The following is an 18,729-nucleotide window of genomic DNA, read 5'->3' as shown; positions in this document are numbered from 1 at the left end:
TCTCTCTCTCGTGGGCCACTGCGGGTGCGTCCCCCGGGGCGACGCCCGTCTGGCAGATCAGAGAGACCGTCAGAAGATCGGGGTCTGCGGTAGTCCTGACGTGACCTGATTGAGCAGTGGAGAGAGATACGCCGCTTCATATGCTCCGGTCTCCAAGCCAGTGGCCTCGGGGGGGGTGGGGGGTGGGGGTGGGGGTGGGCTGGGTACCTTCACCCTCAGAGCTGCTGACCACCCAGACCACACACACACACACACACACACACACACACACACACACACACACACACACACACACACACACACACAGTGTAATCAGATGGAATCACATTCCACAGCATCAACCCCCCCACCACCACCACCCCCCACCACCACCCCCCACTGCCCCGTAGGTTTTGCCGTCCCGCTCCTCTTTATCCGGCATATGCCGAGGGGAAGTTTGTGGAGGATGGAGGAGCTCCTTATGAGGGAGATGGCGAAAATAGAAAAGTTCATAGGAAATCAATGGCTTAATGACGCTGCCCTGTCCTGTCCTGTCCCGTCTCGATGGAGGGGAGGGAAAAAACCCCCAATAAAACATTTAAGAGATCTTAGGGAGCAGCGCACACACTTTCCCACGTGCATACACCCGTCCCACCCTGCATATTAGATAACGGCTGACATTTCCTGTGGAGCCGGGGGCCGGAAAGATGACTTTATTTCAAAGACAGCAGCTACACTTGGAAAAGCCAATGGCGTTTCGGCTAACCGTATGGCGAGTATGACGGCACGCGGGACGTTGCTGTGGACAACGGAACCGAGGTCAGATTTCCCTCATTACGAGTGACGCTTGGGAGACCGCGGCCCATCTGCCCTTCATATCACCCCCCCCCCCCACAAACTAGTATGCACTACAGCCAGGCCTAGAGAACCAGGGGCTGGCCGTGTGACCCCGGTGCTGGGATGGTGCCTCTCACATCCTTCCTGTTGCAGGGGGTCAGACTTGGTGACGGGGGGATGCGTGGGCGCGACAGAGGTCACAGGAAGCAGGGAACGGAAGGGTTTCCTCCCCTACGTGGGGTTTGATAGCCACCCGTAAGTCTCCGTCGGCCCCTCTCGTGCCGCGACCGGATCGGAGGGCCGGTTTGACGGGATTTCTGAACTCCGAGAGGTCCCCGCATCGCCGGAGTCTTTATTTTGACGGTGTCTGCTTCGCACAAAGGCAGCAGTGTGTGTCGCCGTAAGTAGAGACATGTGTGTGTGGTCTGCCCCGTCTGCAGGCCCGGCCCCCTCCACGTCTACGTCCCTCCTCAACCTGCCGCGGTTACGTAATAAGGAGTCGACCAAGAGCCTCCCAAACCCTTTACAGGCCCCCCCCCATACACGTGCTGTACGTTACATGGTCGCTGCGCTCGGCCTGTGCTGTTGGTTGACGAGCGTCTCGAACGGGTTCGAGACGCCGTTATGACAGCGAGGACTCGAATGGGGGGGGGGGGGGGGGGACAGAGGTTCAGTTAAAACGTCACGAGCTAAACCCTGATCCCTTAATATATGCGTAGCTGCATGTTCATGTGTTTAAGCTGTGGGGTCGAAGCCAGATGAAGAGTTTAGATTAAAAGATCAAAACTGCAGGCCGCTAAATTCGCCGCACGTGAGCATTATGCATCGTGGTATGGATTGTCATATACAACATCTCGCTGAACGCTGCAAAATGCAATATTTACCCTTTTTGTTGTTGTTGTTGTTGTGGCAGCCAACTGTCGTTTTATTTGCCAGACCGTTCACTCCAACGCAAAGCTTCCATTGAATCAAATATGGCAGTTTTTTTTATTATTGGCATTTGCGGCCTTGTGCAGCACAAGTCCCCACTTCTCAAGTGAATGCCAAGCTGCTCGAATTGTAGGAATGAACAATTGTCATAGCGACAGCTCATATCGTTAAAATGGAAACAACCCCCCCCCCCGCCCCATCATCACACCAACACGTTCCCAAAAGGAGATTTGAATGGAAGCTTGCGTAACCTGTTTCAGCTCGTGTGGGCTACAGTAAACGCAGAACTGCCGATCTTCCTCCCCTGCCCAACTTCCCTCCCCTGCCCACCTGGTGGGAACCGTACCCGAGCACACCTTTTCAAGTGGGTACGGCACACAGTGTCCCCACTTATCGAATGAACTTGGACTTTGGGGTCAAGTGTACTCGGATCCAGGGCCCGGCTCCCTAGTGCGAAAGCACCCAGATCTGTCTCGCTCCACCCATCCTCCTCCTCCTCCTCCTCCCCCAAACCCAGTCCTTTCGATTAAGTTTTGAGGTCAGCTTCCAGCTCGTCTCATCACCTGCATCTCGTCCTCGTTAATGCTTTGCGTGAGCCCGTCTTTTCCTCAGCGAACAAACATGTACATCTGCGTCCGGTCTGGAGGCCCCCGGAGACCGAAGTAGCCTTGAAACTACAGCATCACCGGGAGGCCTCGCCTCTGGATTCTTGGGGGGTCGCGGTCATCATTCGCAATCACGGCTAATGCATCAGAGCTGTGGGGGGATTAGAGTTTGATTACATTTAGCGCTCGTAATCCACCCTCCACGTGTAGGAAATGAGCACGAAAGGCACAACTGTCGCTCACGTTGATGGACGTCGTGTCACGACGTTGGAAAGTTGTCCGATACCGTTTGTGAAGCAAATGACAACATGGATGATTTTCACCCGAGGAGCAGAACTAGCAGCCCAGGGTCTGTCTCACGTGACAATTTGCAACAATTTGGGCGGTGGCCCAGTAGTTAGCGCTGTTGCCTCACGGCAAGAAGGTCCTGGATTCGAACCACCAGGCCGTCCCAAGTCCTTTCTGTGTGGAGTTTGTATGTTCTCCCCGTGTCTGCGTGGGTTTCCTCCGGGTGCTCCGGTTTCCTCCCACCACCAAAAAAGACACGCATGTTAGGGTTAATACTCCTGCCTGTGCCCCTGAGCAAGGCAATGGAAAGAAGGTCCCTGGGCGCTGCAAGTGCCCGCTGCTCCTATACAATAGGATGGGTTAAATACAGAGAACACAGTCCTTTTAACCGAACAACTGTACAATGACAAAATAAAGGGGCTTTCTCCTTCTGTCATTACTTTTTAGATAAGATCAGCTCTCATTTACATAGCTGAGATGGGAAACACTGTAACAATGGCGTTTCATTTAAATAGAGCTACCCAGAGTGGGAGCCCATTTCATATTATGACAACATAAAGTGGCTTTCTTCTTCTTTCTTCTTGCATTCAAGGGTGCGAGGTTTCCAACACTTGTACCAGCAACTAAGTCGGTCTGTTATTGCATAAAAATAAAAATAAATACATAATATATATATATCCTTTCTTTAATCCCTACTATTCTATTCTATTCATCTATCTATTTATTTATTTATTTATTTATTTATTGCCCATTAAGATTAATCGCCTCGGGTTGTTGTTGTTGTTGTTGTAATGGGGGACCTGACGCAAGACGTAATCAGATGCACGTAAACGAGGAGAAGCGGCGTCACATTTTCTGCGTCGTCGCCACGACACGCGGACTAATATCGGATGCGCGGACTAATATCGGATACGCGGATTCATATCAGAAGACGGAGAGGAAAACAAACGACCCAGCGGGCCCAAATCCACTTTACTGATCCCGAGTAGACTAAACAAGGCAAAGATAGTCCCTTATTCACTTCCGGGTCGACGTTTACGAGGTCTGTGAACGTTAACAAAACAAAACAAAAACAGGCCTTTCTGAAGACATCCGGCGGATGTTACGTCCCGCTCGACTTCCGCTCAGATACTGCGCACCTGAGTCGTCCGCGAGTCCGGGCCGGACGGCGCCAGCAGCACCATTAACGATCTCGGATACGAACATACAAACAGGGGACACAAGTCAGCCACACTCATATCTGCGTGTGTCTGATTTGTGTGTCTGGAAAGGAGAAATACTGCAGGTTTGATGTCAACCCCCGCCGTATCCGTCTGCATTACGACCGTCGCTTGTTCACGCTGTCACGTGACGTACATAAGAGCAGCTGCCATAAGTGCTAAAGGCTAAAACGCTCTAGCATAATCTTTAGCCCCCCCCCTTTTTTATATTTTGGAGGGTACACAGTGGCTGTCAGAACACAGAAATAAGATAACCTATCTAATCCGTTATCTATAGATCTGTTTTTGCTAACCCTCTCGAGGTAACCCTATTAAAATATTTTCCAGTGGCAAATCCCAAAGTAATAAATCCTCTTTATCAAGGGGGGGGGGGGTGGTCTGCCACATGCAGAATTTTATGATGCAGTTGCCGTGGCAACTCCTGACGATTTCACACAGCAGACCAGCACTGGAGCGACCGGTGAGGAAGTTTGCTGGGGGACGTTTTGTGCAGAGAAGAGGGTGCCTTCGATGACTCCAGATACCCCCGAAGCACTCTTGGGACCAAACACAAAGATGGACAAGGACATGTGTACGTTTCTGTGGGTGGATATTAGAGGAGGATGGAACTTAGAAAGGCACCTGAACTCTTAACTGGACTCCGGGGTTTCCCCACTTTCCGGTGGGGAAATGTATAAAGTCTGGTGCATGGACCGTTGTAAAAAATCTAAACACCCGCTGGTTGCAACTCTTCAAACCCATTTTAGGCAGTACAAATGGCTCTCTTAACAGAGAAATACATATTTTCATGGGAGACAAATGTGCAGTACCAAAGTGGCACTGCTAGAATCCCCAGTAAAGTAAACGCACGAAGTAAGGGTTTTGATTGGTAGACTGGCAACAGACGACACAGGATCGCTGTCTGCACCTTATGTACTCCTTCATTGGCCCCTGATATCGTCTTGCATCCTCTTCAAAGGAATGCACATCTGTGACGCTTGTTCAACACTCGAGGGAAGACCCTGCACTGTTATGGTCGCCTGCCTCCTTGTGGACAAATACTGAATTACAACTGGAAGACCTGGGGGGGGGGCAGAAAGACATCTGCATCGTCACTCTCACCATCTTGCTTGATCATCTTGTTCGTATCGATGTGATGCATCTCGGATGTGATCGTGATGCAAATCTACAGTTAATATTCGACAACATATCTCCCACGGCTTAGATGAAGTACATCTTTCCAAATTCAAAACTCATGACTGATTAGCTTTCTGCTTTATATTAAGGGTACCAACAACATAACACATCACACATTTCAGGGTTGCAAACAGCAGAGTCATCCCCAACTTTTGGCATGTAGGAATCTTGGCAAAAGGAACACTGAATTTATTGTGAGCGTTGAGTGTGTTTTATATAATTTTCTATTTTTATATATATTCTGCTCTGATTGCGGTAACTTTTAATTCATCAGTGTTTACGGCACTTTTATTTCTTTTACTAACTCAGTTTTAAACTCGTCTGTACTTTCATCAACTTTGCCTGTACTTTTACTTTTATTTTATTTTAGTGAGGGTGGGAGATTTTATTGTTTTATCGTGTGAAGCACTTTGTGTTATATTTGTTTGTATGAAAAGTGCTACAAAAATAAAATCTGATTGATTGCTTGATTGATATTGCCGCGAAGTATAATAATATATGAACCAATACCATAAGCGAATGCTCTAAAATATGCAAAGCAACACCTTTGCCTTACACAAAGTTCTTGCCAAGTTCTTTGCAGAACCATGTAACTCCCTGAAAGCATCACCTTTGCTTTTTGCCATACTGTAGATAGAAAACTCCTCAAAGAATGCTAAAGGATGTTTGCACACTGCAAAAGGTGTCTCAAAGGGACACGTCAAAGAGAAAAACTTGCTCACTGTGCTGTGGAAAGATACAATAGATGACGTATTTGGCAGGACACACATGATTTGGATTCACATGATGAGCAGCCAAGGCTGAACATCAGGGACGTACAGCCAGGGTGCATCCACGAGAAGTTGGATGCAATGAATTTGTTGCCACATCCAACCATTCAGGGAGGGATCATGGTCTGGGATTATGGTAGGCCACCAAGGCAGCAGCTGAAGCTGCGATAGGTTCTGTTTGGGGGGAAAAAAAACAACAACCAAAAAACCCGCTGGTTTCCTGTGACCAAGACTAAGAGCTGTATTTCATGAAGTGCCATGGCTCTGTAGTTAGAATGGGCAGTCGTGAAGGTTCCTCAGCTCGTCACATAAATCGCCACGTATAGGCCTTGTTAAACTTACTGTCTGCTGATACAATCACTGCAGGTCTGAATGGGGTGTTTCAGACCACAGGTTCAGCTGTCCCAAGAGCATTGTGTCATTGAGACTGACAGAAAGCTTAAGACTTATGACAGAGCATAAGTGGACATGATTTAGAGAAGTAGGTATGAGTCAAAGTGCAGGTACAAAGAAATGTAGGTAAGTGTACCTCTTAGCAGATCCCGGGACTTAGCTGGGGCTTTCTGTTTAGCTTTCTGGAGGGGGTCATGGGCTTCACTTGGTAGAATATTGGTATCGGGATACCCATTTGATAACCCCGATGAGATACCAGGAGCTTACTAGAGAGAAAGGGACGCATAGTCAGCGATAAAGGCGTGGTGCAAACACGGCAGCTGAGAAGAGCAGCCGGTGTTTCTGGTAGAAGAAGTCATTAGTTGGGATTCAAAGTCATGTAAATATACATCCATCAAATGGCAAAGAGAGCATGTCTGACACTTCACTTACCTCAACCACATCAACTATGAGATTCTGTAGAGCGGTGTTGGTAGATACCAGCTCCATCTGGCTTATGATATTCAATCTTTGTTTCAATATCGCCATTAACCAAATCAGTCTTTCCCCTGTTCCAGTCAGAGATATTAAATCGATTATGACGCCTGCTTTTTGGACTACATGTACAACTGCAAACTTTGACTCTAATATTGCAAGAACCTTCTCCGTCTTTCTCTCCGCTTCCCCACCAACACAGCAGAGAAACAATGGTCAGGGTGGTCGACAGCCTTTCCTCCTCAAAATGGGAAAAGGTGCAAAGAGAATCCATTCCTAGAAAATATAAACTACATTTGATTTTGTTTTAGAACGTGATCGGTGATCAATACGGTTGATAGGTATTGAAACATGCATGATCAGTAATTCACTAAAACAGAACCCACAATATACCTGTAGTTACCATCAAAATACATGGAGCGTTCCACCATTTGAAAGGTTTTTAAAGGCTTGCTACAAAACTGTTGCTTGTCATCAAAATAACTGGAATATTCCACTATTCAAAATCCTGTTCGTACATACATTCATATTACAGTATTTTTTTTTGTATATATATTTTGGACCTATAAGAGGCCCATGTGTTCCTGAAACACAGTTCTGAATCACATACGGATGATTTTGCATGATCTCGCCCACCTAGGAGGCTAAACAATAAGAGTCTCATAGGCAAGTCGCTTTCCAAGGTATGGCAAGGTCCTGAAAAACATCTCTGTAGGACATGAACTGGTTTGTGAAAAAGATCACTATCAGTGCACTCTCTATAAGAAACATAGGAAATGGGCTCAGGAAAATTGACTGATTTAACGGATGCATATGCATTCAAATCAAACAAACCTTACCCGGTGGAACTGACTTGTTGAGTCTAGAGAACACGTAATAACGCTGCCCTTGGCCTCTGTTAAGAAGAAGGATTGAAAAGGGTACTTCTTAAAATTTATTTTTTTTCATTAAATTAACCTAAACCTTACTGTGGTAAATTCACAAGTTGACAAATCCCCCATATTCATTTAAAACATGGGAAGCATTGCAAAAAAAAAAAAAAGTTTTCAGAGTAACACTTCTCCAATGCAACCAGTCCAGTAACGTCGATATGCTCTTGCACCAAACGGTGACCAACCCGCGTGAGGACATGAGGTGGGCGTGCAGTGATTCATGTAGTGGCTGCACAACACAAACTTGACAAGTGGGCACAAGCTTCTTAAACTGCAAAATTCCAGTAAAATATCGGTGGAAATTTCATAAGGGCAATTGTAATGTACTATACAAACAACCACGGTTATTGTTAATACATGCTAAAGCCAGGAGACCATTCCCATTTTTGCACAATTAACATTCCATTTACCCTGCCCCCTGTACACCCATTCCTGAAAACCACCTCTACAATGGTCTCAGATGAAGTAGACAAACCACCGAGGACAGAAACCATGCAGGTTTGTGTCACGCAGTGCAGATGATTAGGTTTAAAACAGGAGCAGCTTGACATAGTTCCAGTTTGTCTTTGAGATGCTTACAAGGTGGCCTAATGAACATGTGTGAAACTCTGGCAATACATAGTAGCTGGACCGCTCCAAAGTGACATTCACTTTATCTTCACTTCAAGTTTATTACCATTCCATTACCCAAGCCGCTTATCCAAATTCGGGTCGCAGGATGCTGGAGCCTATTCCAGCAGTCATTTATTACCCAGTCCTCGTTATCTTGACAAAAAAAAGGCAGTCTGAAATTCCACTGTTCATCCATCACATTTCCCATCATCTGGAGAAGTGTCCATACAGTCTCTGGCGGCAAGTTAAGACTGCTATCTTGGGGAGCATTTTCCACTCCCTCACAGATCACTACTTACCCCAGCATAGGTTTTTGAGGACTTTACTGGTGTCCCTTCCCCCACAAAGGCACTGTGCTTCTGTGACAGCAGCTGAGAAGGACTCCATCCGTGTCACATTGTGCATTGTTGTACCAATAAGTGGAACGAGTGTCCCCTTTCTCCACACTGTTATGCATTGTCAGCTTGATGTCTTTATAAGAGGGCTGCAAACTCATGACAAGACGCTGTAGACTCAGTGGATTTCAATATGGACCTGTGAAGAACAGTAAAGGTTTCAGCCTATATAATGCAGTACCATAAGTAGGATAATAGGCAGCACAACTGTCAAGGTAAACTCTACATGGACAAAGTATATCATGTAAGATGTAAGGGAGCTGTATTGCATCATACTGCTTGCGAGTGTCCTTCATGTTTCTGGGACTTCCTGGTTAGAGCGGACACATTTAACTCATCTCCAGATTCTGGACGCTTTACCCAAATGACAGGTTTCTATCCCTGTCACTCTTGTGCAGCATGCAAGGACTCATGTAAGCGCACAAGTACTTTTGGTAGCCATATGACTGGCAAGCAGTATGATAGAAAACAGTTCCTTACATGCAACTCCATTAATGTCATACATTTGATTTCCTGCCTATGTGGACTTCAATACATCAGTAAAATGACAAGACAAAATAAAAACAAGGATTATTGAACACAAAAGCGCAACAAGGAGAAGGGATGTAATTGTCTCCGTTGCCCGCCACTTGAAAGATAATAACTACTCTGTTTCCTCTTACTTTCGGTGTGATTCAGCAGATCAAAACACCACACAGGGGAGGGGATACGGAACAACGTCTGTTCCAGACTGAGTGCAAACGGATATTTTCCCTTAAAACTCTTCACCCTGCAGGCCTTCATGAGGAGACGTTATCGAATTGCTTTATCTAACACATTTGTATCAATCGCATTTATGAGACTATTTTGACCTAGGTAATTCTTGTGAATTACTTGTGAACGCGTGTGAATAATTTTGCGCAAGTCCCTTAACCTAGAGCACACCTCTTTCGAAGGACACTGGTAATATACTATTCATTGCTATTGTATATGCTGTAGATCAGTGGTTCTCAACCTTTTTGGGGTCCTGGACCCCCTGCGTATTTTTGATCTACCCTGAGGACCCCTCCACCTGATCTTGGGGGAGGGGGGTTGCAATTTGATAGAAACAGTAGAAACTGCATTTTAAATTGCATTATAGCATTTATTCACTCTTTGGGGCAAAAATAAGAGCTTTCAGTTGTAACTTAGATATAGTTAACAAAACAGAATTCTTACGCAGTAACTTTCAGATATATGTAACAAAACAGAATATGTATTCAGTAACTTTCAGATATATGTAACAAAACAGAATATGTATTCAGTAACTTTCAGATATATGTAACAAAACAGAATATGTATTCAGTAACTTTCAGATATATGTAACAAAACAGAATATGTATTCAGTAACTTTCAGATATATGTAACAAAACAGAATATGTATTCAGTAACTTTCAGATATATGTAACAACAGAATTTTTATGCAGTAACTTTGAACAATGCAAACGGGAGCGAGATCTCTTATTAAAATACAATAAATTACACTTGTGAAACAGATGTAATTAGAGAAAAAAGTCCTGTTGCCCTTTATAGTTCAGTTAGATAAAGGTCTCAGTCACATTTGAGTAAAATAATCCTATTTCTATAAATGTCATAGGATCTTTTTTTTTAAAAGATATTTTATTTTCACTGACCCCTTGCAATTACACCACGGACCAATAGGGGTCCGCGGACCCCCGGTTGAGAAACACTGCTGTAGATACATTGTTGCACACACGCGCGCTTCTATTCTCTCTACATTGTAACCCGTTACTGTTACACTGTGCCTGTTAACATTAGATCATTGTATTTTCTTGGCCCTGTACCTTTAAGCATGTGGTGATTGGGAACTCAGCCTCTATTAATAGGCATCAGGTGTGCCCTGCCCTCCTTATGGCAGACTGAAGAAGGTACTTAAATTTTCTCACCCCACACCTTTGTTGGTAGCACTCTTGTTTGGTTACAGCACTGCATTAAATATTTGCATCCTCATCCCTCAGTGTGGACGTTCCTTCTGTTTGACATGAGTGTGCAATCTCATCCTACGTGCATTTAGCTCCGGTACCTGATTAGAAGACCAAGTCTTTTTTTGGGGGGGGGGGCTTGTTGACGAGACCACAAACTATCTACAATTATATACCATCGGTTTGCCATGGGCTTTAACTCGTATACCACCGGCCAGCGTGTATCACGGTTCAGTTTACCCAACTTTCATTCGCCGGCTGCTTTACTCGTCAACTCGCGAGGAGGCTGGTTATCAAACCGCTCGCGCGGTTTCGAACCGGCACCCTCCTCGCGCCCCTGTCTGTACCCCGTCAGCGCAGATCCGCTTAAACTCGACCAGCGAGGTGCGCGGACAGCGGTATCGATCCTGACGCCGTCGACGTCGGTTTCGGCGTGACCCCCGTCCCCCCTCCCCCCGTCCCGCTTACCTGTAACCTCACGTTGAACATCATCGAGGCGATGAGGTAGATGTAGGGGAATCGGATTCGCAGCCGCCACGCCAGATCAAAAAATATCAACAGAGTCCTCGTCAATCCCTTGGAGAACACCCCATAGGTCCGACCGGCGGAGCCCGAGAACCGGAAAACCAAATACGACAAACCCGCCATAAGACGAAATCTGTCGCCGCGATCGCCGACGTTACACCGAGGCGGGCGAACTCTTAAGCGGGGGGCGATTCCTGAAAACGCATACCTCTCTAGCTCAGCCTACCCGCCCCGCCGCTGCTCTCACGCCTCGCTCGGCTTGTCGGCCCGTCGGCTTAGCAGGCGGCTACTCCACCCTGTCGACGGAGCGGCTGACGTTTCTTCTTCGTCTTCTTTTCGAGGGTTCATTGGCGGTTGACAAACAACGATTCGGCGCACTACCGCCACCAACTGGAGTTGCGAGTAGGTCAGCGTATTTGCTAAAAAAAAAAAAGAAAAGAAAAGAAAGAGAGCCTCATATCCTCCGTCAATCTCCCGGGGTCGCGGGGATGCTGGAGCCTATCCCAGCGGTCATTGGGCGGCAGGCGGGGAGACACCCTGGACAGGCCGCCGGGCCATCACGGGGCCCACACGCATTCACACCTAGGGGCAATTTAGTACGTCTGTAGGAAATTGACGTTTCGCCAAGTCCCGCCCCGGAACGGTGCTTGTCCAATCCTACCTTAGCAACGGTCCGTCAAGCTCTCAAACGCTGAAGCGGTGTGCCTATGGGATCCGCAAATCGGATACTAGGTATCTGAAAAGTTTGGAGGGGGGTGTCATTTTCTTTCCCTTCCCGAAAGCCAGAACGCAAGAAGCGCAATAGATTTGGCAGGATAGCAGACCCCACGGCCAGCTTCATTCATCCAAAATCAACACAAATACCTGTCTGCTCCAACCTAAGCTTGCTACTAGCCATTATTGATAGCTAATGCAGCTAATATAGCGTAGCGCATTCGGGGGACAACGCAGCCACAGGAACTGCCGCGGCCGGGAGGCGAACCCGTATCGCCCGCACCGCAGGAGGCATCGCTAACCGCTAGACTAAAGGGTCGGACCCGCCAGCCAGCGGCCAGCGTTCCCGGCCGCGGCAGTTCCTGTGGTTGCGTTGTCCCCCGAATTCGCTACAATATACATATATAGTCGTCAGTGTGTAGGCGTACCTGATTCACTCCATAGCCTAAGGGTCAGTTAGTGACCCAAAACACTCTCAATTACTGTCAGTTGCTTTTTAATGGCTGTTCTATGTTTCTGCCAGTTCTATTCTTCTTTTCTTTTTCGTTTAATTTTTTTGTAATTGTAACGGGTTATTTTCTTGCCCGGTGCGGGATTCGATACGGGGTGTGCTGCACCACAAGGCGACATCACTAACCGCTCGGCTAAAAGGTCAGCTAACGGGTCTTTGTTATTCCCGCGCTCCGAAGAGACTTCTGAGGATCTGCACACTTCCGGATCCCACCGCTGCCACCAATGTAACCGAGGGTTTGCAGATGTCGCCTATACCAGTGGTTCTCAACCTTTTTGGGGTCCTGGACCCCCTGCGTATTTTTGATCTACCCTGAGGACCCCTCCACCTGATCTTGGGGGAGGGGGGTTGCAATTTGATAGAAACAGTAGAGATTGCATTTTAAATTGCATTATAGCATTTATTCACTCTTTGGGGCAAAAATAAGAGCTTTCAGTTGTAACTTAGGTATAGTTAACAAAACATAATTCTTGTGCAGTAACTTTCAGATATATGTAACAAAACAGAATATGTATTCAGTAACTTTCAGATATATGTAACAAAACAGAATATGTATTCAGTAACTTTCAGATATATGTAACAAAACAGAATTCTTATTCAGTAACTTTCAGATATATGTAACAAAACAGAATATGTATTCAGTAACTTTCAGATATATGTAACAACAGAATTTTTATGCAGTAACTTTGAACAATGCAAACGGGAGCGAGATCTCTTATTAAAATACAATACATTACACTTGTGAAACAGATGTAATTAGAGAAAAAAGTCCTGTTACCCTTTATAGTTTAGGTAGATAAAGGTCTCAGTCACATTTGAGTAAAATAATCCTATTTCTATAAATGTCATAGGATGTTTTTTTTTAAAGATACTTTATTTTCACGGACCCCTTGCAATTACACCACGGACCACTAGGGGTCCGCGGACCCCCGGTTGAGAAACACTGGCCTATACGGTATGAAACCATAAAATAACAAATACGGAGGTTCCACTTTCACACGAGGACCACTTTATTTGGATTCACCCCCCCCCAACAGAACTCCGCAGCAACAACACTGCGTGCAGCACTTCCGCTCTCTCTTCAGCCTTCAAAATAAGAGCCCAAGGCGTAACACTGCGGCGACAGCTTATAACAGGAACTTAAAATCACCAACAGGCTAAGTCCGGGAAAAATAGGTTTACGTAATTAACGCGGTCACGCAAATAAAGCGTCACTGATTTTGGATCGACTTCCCTCTGGGCTATACCCCAGCGCGGAGACCGGAAGCAGCGTCTGGTTTACGGTCGACTTCCGTCTCTCTCCGGGGTGGTGGCCGCTTGTGTTGCTCGCGCGGCGTCCAGGAGCGCTCCAGGCATGGGAATGCTGTGAGAGAACTCCCCCCTCCCCCTCCTCCCCCCCCGGGAAAAACTCGCGTCAAGGCGGACGATAAAAGTTGGTCCGTGAGTTACCGACGAGCCCTTTTCGCACCGAAGGAACGGCCCCGGTGACACAAACGGCGTTTTTGTTTTTCGTGTGTTTGTTGTGGAGGGGTGGCCAAAAAAGGACTCTTTTTTTGTTTTTCACGTTTCACCGGCGAAGCGAGTTCGGACAAAGAAACGAGTTTTGCGAGCTATAGCGTTAGCCGGCTGCCGAGCTAGCTTAGCGGCTAAGACCTTCCTCCGCGGCGCAATGCAGGCCATCAAGTGTGTCGTGGTCGGGGACGGGTAAGCGGACCCGGCTAGACTGTTGATTTTGTGGCTTTCTGAGTGTATAACATGTTTGTTTTTCGGAGGGGGTGGTGGGGGGGGGTTTCTTCCAAAAAGTCGATTTGAAAAAAGAAACGGGGGAGGAGGAGGAGGAGGGGGGTAGTTGACCATTACTTGTTTACACATCGATTCACACACACACACACACTCTGGGGGGGGGGGCGTAGTCGGTAAGTGATCTCCCGGTTCGCCGGGTTGATCCGTCTCGGGTGAGACGCACGTTGGGTACGGCCTACCCCCAGCCCAGCCCAGCAAGTTCGCGAAGTTTAGCCCCCTTGTTCGTGAGTGTTGGCGGCGCATCGCTCGGCTTCTCCAACATCTGGGTAAAAGCCCTTAGCTCTTGGCCCATGGCAGCAAGCGATGATGGTCCTGAAACGAGGTCAAGAATGGAGACCAGCTGTTTTGCTGGCTCGATGTGGGAGGTTGCGTGCGCTCATTATATTCGGATTCTTGTTACGGGTGTGGTGGATACCGCTGGAGGGTAGTCACTGATTGACCAGCCTTATGTGTTAAACAGCACTGTCCCCATGTTATGTGTTCAGCTTTGGAGTTTAACCAAAAAGAATGACTCTAGTTTGTCGATATGCACTTTACCTACAGTAGAGAGAGAGAGAGAGAGAGAGAGAGAGAGAGAGAGAGAGAGAGAGAGAGTGTGTGTGTGTGTGTGTGTGTGTGTGTGTGTGTGTGTGTGTGTGTGAGAATTGTAAAGTGCTTTGAGTGTCTGTTGCAGCTAGAAAAGCGCTATCTCAAATGCAGCTTGATTGATTGAGTACAGAAAAGGCTTGGCCCATGTCTTTCTGACTCACCAGGAGTGCTGACACTAATTTTAAAATTTTTGTATAGGGATTTTTCCACACCTTTTTTTCTGCCATGGCGTCCGTTAGAATGAAAAAAATCCCACGGCACACCACTGTCCACCATGACAGAATTAGTACATAACTTTGGAATCGCAATAGAAGAGTTCATTTCCATTAGTAAAAATATAAAGTTGTTTTCTGTGTAAATAATTGGTTATAAGTGGAATTTGAGCTTTCTCTATGGCACACCTGGTTGTCTCAGTTTGCAACACCATGCTGGTTGAAAAACACTGTTGTAATGGCTTGAGTGCTGGGGTGCTTCTTATCTTGTGTTTCTCCTGCGCAGAAAAGGTTTCAGAATTCAACCCGAGTTAATTTGTAAAACGTTATTGCTTGTCTGTCCAAGTCTTACACCACTGACCTTAATTTTTCTTTCCTTTCTCCATCTAGAGCTGTGGGTAAGACTTGCTTGCTTATCAGCTACACCACCAATGCCTTTCCTGGAGAGTACATCCCCACAGTGTGAGTATCACTGCAGTCTGGTGGTGGTAAGGAGATTGCTTTAGACCGAAGTCCACCAGCACAATTGCTCTCGGCTCCATTATTCTTTCAACCCCACCGTTTGCAATGACATTGAAATGTTGATGGCGTAGCTGCTGAAGGTCATTCCTCAGGAGGTTTTTAGATGGAAATGTGGTTTTCAAGCGGGTCAAGAAGCTTGTCTTTGTATGAGGATGAGAGCACCCGTTTCAGATACCCTTCAATCACACAGAAAACTTGTGCCTTATCTGATCCTGTTGGTTTGTGTCTTTCAGCTTGACAGTAATTTGCCCTGCAGTTGGTTTCAGAAAATATTGGTGCCTGTCATTTCCAGTTTTTGAGTAAAATGGCTTTCTTTCAAAAGAGAATAGAAGTAGCGCAAAATAACAAATGAAGAGTTGAGTTTAAATCAAGTCAAGTCACTTTTATTTGTGTAGCCCAGTGTCACAAATTACAAATTTGTCTCAAGGGGCTTTATAGCAATACAACATCCTGTCCTTCGACCCTCGCATCAGATAAGGAACAACTCCCTAAAAAAAAAAAAAAATCAATAACATTGACTAGTTTTACATATTCAAAAAAGTAGTCCTTTGGGTTTGTCAAATGCATTGTAGGTGCCATAAAACAATACTTTATCCATTCAAGTGTCATGGGCAAAGCTGATTCTCTTAAATACCGTTATTCATTCTGTCTTTTAGGTTTGACAACTATTCTGCAAATGTGATGGTTGATGGGAAGCCAGTAAACCTGGGCCTTTGGGATACAGCAGGACAGGAAGACTATGATAGACTCCGCCCACTGTCCTACCCACAGACGGTACAATAATAGACAATGCTGTATCATATTGCACATATTTTGCTGTTCTTTCAATGGTGGTATTTGCCGTGAGATATGATGAGGCTGGAGGATTCTGCTTAGATTCAATGTGGAAAAATCTGTGGTTTGTACAAAGGGGTGGTAATAAGGAAGTTGAACGGAAAGAAACACCACACCTTTGCAAATAATGACACAGACTTGTGTTGTATTCTGAGAAGGAAGCGATTGCTACAAACTCTGATAGTAATATCTGTTTCACCAGGATGTGTTCCTCATCTGCTTTTCCCTTGTGAGTCCTGCCTCATTTGAGAACGTCCGTGCCAAGGTGAGTCAGTGTAGCTTCAACTGAATCAGAGAAAAGCTTCAAGTTGGCACAGGCAAGACCAGATACTGGACAAGAAGTAACTCACAGGCTGGTGTTGACTAGCCTTTTCACCAAAAGTGGATGTCCTGAATTTCCAGACAAGAACTACTCGGATTTATTAAAATTCCAATTTTCAACCCCCCCCCCGTATCACTGGCTTCAAGTCATTCAGTTGATTACTTAAACCATTACACTTGTATTACATTCTTCAAGCAGGCTTGTTCATTGCTACTGTAACCAGTAACAGTCCAGTGTTCTTGCCTTCCAGATAACTTATGTATGCGGGGGGGAGAATCAAATTTTCTTTTAAAACCTTTTGCTCTCTTGCAAATGCTCAAGTAACTGATCGGGTACCTTTTATAGCCAACAGATAACTGCACTGATAATATTCTTGAAGGTATCGGGAACATGCATGGGAGATTCTTACTCCGAAGTGAAGTCCTTAATGTTGTGCTTTGTGTACAGTGGTATCCTGAGGTCAGACACCATTGTCCCAACACTCCCATCATCCTGGTGGGTACCAAACTTGATTTAAGAGATGACAAGGACACCATTGAAAAGCTGAGAGAAAAGAAACTCTCTCCCATCATCTATCCCCAAGGCTTGGCTATGGCCAAAGAGATTGGTATGACACCTAAGCATACAAAGATGTTGGCACAACAACATATTCTGTCTTTGCTGTTGTAAAAACCTAAGCAAACTCATTGTTTTTGTTCAGACAATCAGTGAATGCGAACCTATTAACCTTATTATTCCAGATTTAAAAAAAAATTGATTACTCTTTCGATATGAACCGATTCATTGTAAACCCTAGCAAGATCATTTTGAAAATCCTAGAATTTCCCGTTATTCAGACAGCCCCCCTCCCCTCATGTTCCCTCAGGTTCAGTCAAGTACATGGAGTGTTCAGCCCTGACTCAGCGTGGCCTTAAAACTGTGTTTGATGAGGCCATCCGGGCCGTCCTCTGCCCCCCGCCTGTCAAGAAGAAGAAAAAGACCTGTTCTCTTCTGTAAGACTTCACGGGAGGAGATGGGAGGGGAATGATTGTTAGTGGTAAGGATGGGGAGAGACACCTGAACACACACACACACACAAAAGCAGTGTATGCCAGATTCTTTCCTTCTGTAACAGTGTAATTGCAGTAGTTAATGCCAATGGCTCCTATGAATATTCTTACCTTCAGTTAGGTCTAGGGGAAGGGTTTTGCTGATAATCTCCACACATACACACAGACGCTCTTTCCTGGACATCTACCACATTTCATACTTAGACGAGAATATCAAATTCCTGAGGCCTTTTAAGAAGAGTTTTGCAAAAATGGACTAGGGAGTGTTTTGTAATTTGTTCCTCCACTGGTAGTCCATCTTGCTTGTTTACCGTCTTGATTTATGTGTGGAAAATAATGTTGCCAAGTTCATTTTCAAATATTAGATACTGTATTTGAGAAAATGAGAACCTTTGTCTCAAACCTGTAAACGTTTCAATTACAGCTGACAGTTTGGCATTATGTGGTTTATGGCATATTGTGAGTTTATTTACAATCTTGAGAATAGCCACTGAAGTGGTTGCTTTGTGAACAAGGAACTTAAAGTTGACATTTATGAAGTTCTTTTTGCCTCATAACTTTTTTTTTTTTTTTTACCAGTGGTGCTTAGTTTCTATTCCTAGCGCAATAATTTACGTCGTTAGTTTAACAAAAGCGAATGGCTGGATCACAATTCAGTTGTCATGTTGTGCATATGGACACACAAGAATGCCACCAAGATGAATAAGTCACTCTGAAAAGGCATGATAATCCAGTATTTCAAGGGGTTGTCGCCCATTGGACCTATAAAGACTGGTATTCCTTCCAACATGTCCCCGGAGCTGTCTCAATTGTGGTAGCAAAAAACAAAAAGCAACCTTAATAGTTTATGGGCATTTATACTTTTTTTTTTTGTGCATTACATTTTGTCACCAACAGCACACTTGTTTTAAGTAACACTAGTACTGGCTAAGTAATATCAAAGTAAACATTTACGCTTCAATGTAATAACCACAATAAAGCCTCTGTCAGTTTTGCTGTAGTAACAGCATACCCGGTATTTCGCCAATTGTGATTTTTTTTTGTTTTTCTTCACAAAAGTTAAACTTCACGCAACGT

At 45.5% G+C, this 18,729-nt stretch overlaps 2 protein-coding genes across 2 annotated transcripts; one reads left to right on the top strand and one right to left on the bottom strand.

Moving 5' to 3' along the window:
* Nucleotides 1–7,604: 7,604 nt before the first annotated feature.
* LOC130119923 (small integral membrane protein 10-like protein 2A) lies at nucleotides 7,605–11,407 on the bottom strand. Its single transcript, XM_056288520.1, has 2 exons — nucleotides 11,041–11,407; nucleotides 7,605–8,750 (listed from the first exon to the last, which is right to left on the bottom strand). The coding sequence occupies exons 1-2, from the start codon at nucleotides 11,218–11,220 to the stop codon at nucleotides 8,730–8,732; spliced, it is 201 nt and encodes a 66-aa protein (XP_056144495.1). The 5' UTR covers nucleotides 11,221–11,407; the 3' UTR covers nucleotides 7,605–8,729.
* A 2,113-nt stretch (nucleotides 11,408–13,520) lies between these two features.
* On the top strand, nucleotides 13,521–18,716 carry LOC130120056 (ras-related C3 botulinum toxin substrate 1-like). Its single transcript, XM_056288672.1, has 6 exons — nucleotides 13,521–14,026; nucleotides 15,316–15,387; nucleotides 16,104–16,221; nucleotides 16,484–16,546; nucleotides 17,051–17,210; nucleotides 17,469–18,716. Exons 1-6 carry the CDS (start codon nucleotides 13,992–13,994, stop codon nucleotides 17,597–17,599), a joined length of 579 nt encoding a protein of 192 aa, XP_056144647.1. The 5' UTR covers nucleotides 13,521–13,991; the 3' UTR covers nucleotides 17,600–18,716.
* Nucleotides 18,717–18,729: the final 13 nt, after the last annotated feature.

Source organism: Lampris incognitus, chromosome 10, assembly GCF_029633865.1.
Source record: "Lampris incognitus isolate fLamInc1 chromosome 10, fLamInc1.hap2, whole genome shotgun sequence".
NCBI classification, from domain to species: Eukaryota; Metazoa; Chordata; class Actinopteri; order Lampriformes; family Lampridae; genus Lampris; species Lampris incognitus.
This window is presented reverse-complemented; position numbering and strand designations above follow the sequence as displayed.